The 5,220-nt window shown below is 41.1% G+C and overlaps 1 protein-coding gene across 1 annotated transcript; it reads right to left on the reverse strand.

Annotated features, from left to right (window-relative positions):
• Positions 1 to 2,022: 2,022 nt before the first annotated feature.
• On the reverse strand, positions 2,023 to 4,518 carry LOC122140445 (gastrula zinc finger protein XlCGF57.1-like). Its single transcript, XM_042744196.1, has one exon. The coding sequence runs from the start codon at positions 4,281 to 4,283 to the stop codon at positions 3,000 to 3,002; it is 1,284 nt and encodes a 427-aa protein (XP_042600130.1). The 5' UTR covers positions 4,284 to 4,518; the 3' UTR covers positions 2,023 to 2,999.
• Between the last annotated feature and the right edge of the window lie 702 nt (positions 4,519 to 5,220).

Here is a 5,220-nt window from a genome sequence, read left to right on the forward strand (position 1 = left end):
ATAAGCACTGAACTGTGTTTAATTTTCGCAGTTGATGTCAGTGACATTCCCCTCCATCCACCCCACCACCACCACCAGGTTGGCCCTGCCCATCCATAAGGGGTAGGCTCTGCCCCTGCCTTCATCTTCAGGCAGGATAAGCCAAATCTGCATCCCCAGGATTTGGACAAAGGACGGGGCCTACACCAAATCATTTTTCTATAAACTATTCACTAATTATTGTAACTCACTCACCACCATCCGTTAAAACTTTACAGAATAAAACCATGTAAATGTTTACCATCTCTCTGAGTCTTTCTAATAGAAATACTGTCATACAACTAATTTTTTGATACTTTGGCCATGTTTAGCATGAGAATCCAACTCTTTAACAGTGTAAATAAGTCCCCTTTAATGTAACTCACAATAATAAAACAAGTCTGATTACACTAATAACATTTATTATTGAATACATTAAGATCAGAACACAATTTATTTAATAATCAAAACATAAATCCGGATATAATAAAAGATTTAAAAACAAATTACTCTTGACGTTGATGGCAATAGCCTAGTGGTTAGAGCACTAACAGTATAACTGTGCCTTCAGCAACCCAAGATGATTTCCAACTTTAGATTCTTTGCCAATCCATTTTCCCTCTCTCCACCCCATGGTTTCCTGTCAAAAAATCTCAACTGTCCTATCTAATAAAGGCCCAAAAAAGCCAAAACATAACACATATACAACAAAATACACCAAACAAAATTATTAAAATGCAACATTTTTGTTTTTGCCCCCATTTTTCATGTGCTGAACTTAAAGATCTAAGACTTTTCTATGTACACAAAAGGCCTATTTCTCTTAAATATTGTTCACAAATCTGTCTATTTGTGAACAAATAGACAGATTTGTTCACAAATATATTCCAGATATTCCATCCACCTCACAGGTGTGGCATATCAAGATGCTGATTAGACAGCATGATTATTGCACAGGTGTGCCTTAGGCTGGCCACAATAAAAGGCCACTCTAAAATGTGCAGTTTTATCACACAGCACAATGCCACAGATGTTGCAAGTTTTGAGGCAGTGTGCAATTGACATGCTGACTGCAGGAATGTCCACCAGAGCTGTTGCCCGTGAATTGAATGTTCATTTCTCTACTGTAAGCCATCTCCAAAGGCGTTTCAGAGAATTTGGCAGTACATCCAACCGGTCTCACAACCGCAGACCACGTGTAACCACACACCAGCCCAGGACCTCCACATTCAGCATCTTCACCTCCAAAATCGTCTGAGACCAGCCACCTGGACAGCTGCTGCAACAATCGGTTTGCATAACCAAAGAATTTCTGCACGAACTGTCCGAAAACACCGTCTCAGGGAAGCTCATCTGCATGCTCGTCATCCTCATCGGGGTCTCGACCTGATTGCAGTTCGTCGTCGTAACCGACTTGAGTGGGAAAATGCTCACATTCGATGCCATCTGGCACTTTGGAGAGGTGTTCTCTTGACGGATGAAATCCCGGTTTTCACTGTACAGGGCAGATGGCAGACAGCGTGTATGGCGTCGTGTGGGTGAGCGATTTGCTGATGTCAACGTTATGGATCGAGTGGCCCATGGTGGCGGTGGGGTTATGGTATGGGCAGGCGTATGTTATGGACAATGAAAACAGGTGCATTTTATTGATGGCATTTTGAATGCACAGAGATACCATGACCAGATCCTGAGACCCACTGTTGTGCCATTCATCCACGACCATCACCTCATGTTGCAGCATGATAATGCATGGCCCCATGTTGCACAATCAACAACCTGATCAACTCTATGCGAAGGAGATGTGTGAGGCAAATGATGGTCACACCAGATACTGACTGGTTTTTGGACCCCCCAATACAGTAAAACTGCACATTTTAGAGTGGCGACACCTGTGCAATAATCATGCTGTCTAATCAGTATCTTGATATGCCACACCTGTGAGGTGGATGGATTATCTCGGCAAATGAGAAGTGCTCACTAACACAGATTAGACAGATTTGTTAACTATATTTGAGAGAAATAGGCCTTTTTGTGTACATAGAAAAAGTCTTAGATCTTTGAGGTCAGCTCGTGAAAAATGGGGACAAAAACAAAAGTGTTGTTGTGTATATAATTTTGTTCGGTGAATATAACAATATATATAACAAAAATATATACTTTCTTGTCAAACAGACAGTACATTTGAAACTTTTTTTTTCCACACAGCAGACACCCATCTCTCAAGTGTGAGCACTTCTATGAATCTTTAGGTTTCCTTTAAGTGTAAAACTCTTTCCACACTGAGGCCAGGTGAAAGGCTTTTTATACATCGTGAACTCTCATGTGAACCTTAAGGGTTATCGTTTTCAGCCAAAAACGGTAAACTTATGGGATTTGCCAGTTCATTTACACGACAACGACGTTTTGGGGACTGAAAATGCATATTTTTGAAAACAGGTTTCAAAGTGCAAGTTTTTGAAAACACCAGCGTTATCGTTTCCGTGTAAACACCCAAAACAGGAATCTTTCAAAACGGTGATGTCATGCGCGTACGGTATGTAGACATGCGCAGTACATGACGATTTTAAAGGCAAGTGCAAACAAACATAATCCACAATGGCGGAGTATATGGTACTGTTGTTGCTGCTCTAGAGTTTGCTAACGCTTCTTCTGTAAAGTGTGGATTTACTTTACCAATACTACAGCCAACAGTGGAGACGCATCATATAAAACATATAATCGTCACTTCCCTACAGGTACTGTTTACTAACAAGATGACGGCGAATCATTTTGAAAATGTTGTTGTGTATACGTGAAACTTTTTAAAAACTCAAGGGAAAAACTTTTCCGTTTTTGACTACATCGTGTTGAGTAAACGTAGTCTAAGGTTTGCTTGGTTTGAACAAGCCTTTCTACAGTGATGGCACATGAAAGGCTTCTCTCCAGTGTGACATGATTCATACAATGTTTTCGGTCTATGAAACTCACTCCACACTGATGACTCAAACAGTCGTCGGAGAAGGGCAGGTGTATGGCTTTTCTCCAGTGTGGATTCTCATGTGGGATTTAAGGTGTTCCTTTTGAGAGAAACTTTTTCCACACTGGGTGCATGTGAAAGGCTTCTCTCCAGTGTGAATTCTCATGTGGACTTTAAGGCTTCCTTTATCAATGAAACACTTTCCACACTGTTGGCAGGTGTGAGGCTTCTCTCCAGTGTGAATACGCATGTGGCGATTAATTGCTGCACTATGTTTAAAATTTTTTCCACATTGAGTGCAGGTGTAAGGTTTTTCTTCAGTGTGAACTCTCATATGGCTTTTAAGACAAGATTTTCGAAAGAAAATTTTTCCACACTGTTGGCATGTAAAAAAGTTCTCTCCATTGTGAATTTTTATGTGTACTTTAAGACTTCCATTTTGAGTGAAACTCTTCCCACATTGGTGGCAGGTGAAAGGGCTCTCTCCAGTGTGAATGCTCATGTGGGATTTAATGTGGCTCTTTTGAGAGAAACCTTTTCCACATTGTTGGCAGGTGAAAGGTCTCTCTCCAGTGTGAATTCTCATGTGGGATGTAAGGTAGTGCTTTTGAGTGAAACGTTGTCCACATTGCTGGCATATGAAAGGCTTTTCTCCAGTTTGAATTCTCATGTGAACCTGAAGGTTTCCTTTTTCAGTGAAACTTTGTCCACATTGTTGGCATGTGAAAGGCTTCTCTCCAGTGTGAGTTCTCATGTGAGGATACATTGCTGCTCTATGTGAAAAACCCTTACCACACTGAGGGCATATGTAAGGCTTCTCTTCAGTGTGAACTCTTGCATGTACTTTAAGGTATTCTTTTCGAATGAAACTTTTTCCACACTGTTGGCAGGGGAAAGGCTTCTCTCCAGTATGACTCCTCATGTGGACTTTAAGGCTTTCATTTTGAGTATAACCTTTCCCACATCGTTGGCAGGTGAAAGGCTTCTCTCCAGTGTGAACGCTCATGTGGACTTTAAGGCTTTCATTTTGAGTAAAACCTTTCCCACACTGTTGGCAGGTGAAAGGCTTTTCTCCAGTGTGAATTCTCATATGGACATAAAGGTTTCCATGATAAGTAAAACTCTTTCCACACTGAAAGCAGGTGTACTTTCTAGATCCTGTTTTCTGAGCTTTTTTTCGCATGGAAATCGTTTTAGACTGTGAGCAACTGAAAGATTTTTCTTCAGTTATGAAATCATGATGCTTCTCATCCCTCAGATTTTTCTCTTTGTTTTCATTCAGGTCTTGACTCTCTTCTTTCGGTGCCATCAGGTCTAAGGTGAAAGAAGACAAATACAAGTTAACCCTGGTTTAATGGCACAAAGCTACAGCGACATTTCATCCGGTGGTTAAGATTGCCAATTGGTCTATACACAATGCTCAAAAAAATTAAAGGAACACTTAAATCACATATTGATTCTCAATGAATGCAATTTTCAATTAGAAAATTCTTTGAAAATCTTTATTTATAAACATTCTATAATTTTTAAGAACAAATATTATGTGACAAGTTAATGGAAACCAAAATCATCAACACACTGATTTTGGTGTGATTTTGAATCCAGCCCCCTGTGTAAAAAACTGAAGTTACAGACTGACCCAACTTGCATGAAGTTCATCACAGCAACTCATAATATAAGTCAGTAGAGTGTATGGCCCCCACATGCCTATATGCACTCACAACAATATCTTGGCAAGCTCCTGTTGAGATGGAGGATAGTGTCCCTGTCATATCTCCTCCCAGACCTGGATCAGGACATCAGTGAGTTCCTGGAGAGTCTGTGGTGCTACTTGACGGCTTTGGAGGCTCTGATATATAATACTTCGGATGCTCTGATAATATCCCAGAGGTTCTCAATTGGATTCAGGTCTGGGTAACGAGAGGTCCAGTAAATGGCATCAATGCCTTTTTCATCTAAAGCCTGTCTATACACTCTAGCCACACTTGGCCAGACACTATCATGCACCAGGAGGAAACCAGGGCTCACTGCACCAGCATATGGTCTGACAATGGCTCTGAGGATTTCATTGCAGTACCTAACAGCAATAAAGGCACCATGGGCTAGTACGACTATGCTGTATGCAGCATAACATTCCCAATGCATCTCCAGACTCTGGCACATGTGCTTAGTGTGAACCAGCTCTGGTGTTCTCTGGCAAATGCCAATCAAGCTGTCACGGTGCTGAGCTGTGAGCACAGGTCCCA

The sequence above is a fragment of the Cyprinus carpio genome, chromosome A4 (assembly GCF_018340385.1).
Source record: "Cyprinus carpio isolate SPL01 chromosome A4, ASM1834038v1, whole genome shotgun sequence".
Classification (NCBI taxonomy): Eukaryota; Metazoa; Chordata; class Actinopteri; order Cypriniformes; family Cyprinidae; genus Cyprinus; species Cyprinus carpio.

Excerpts from the sequence above, each read along its gene's own strand:
- LOC122140445 (XM_042744196.1), bottom strand. The coding sequence starts at position 4,283 with ATGGCACCGAAAGAAGAGAGTCAAGACCTGAATGAAAACAAAGAGAAA.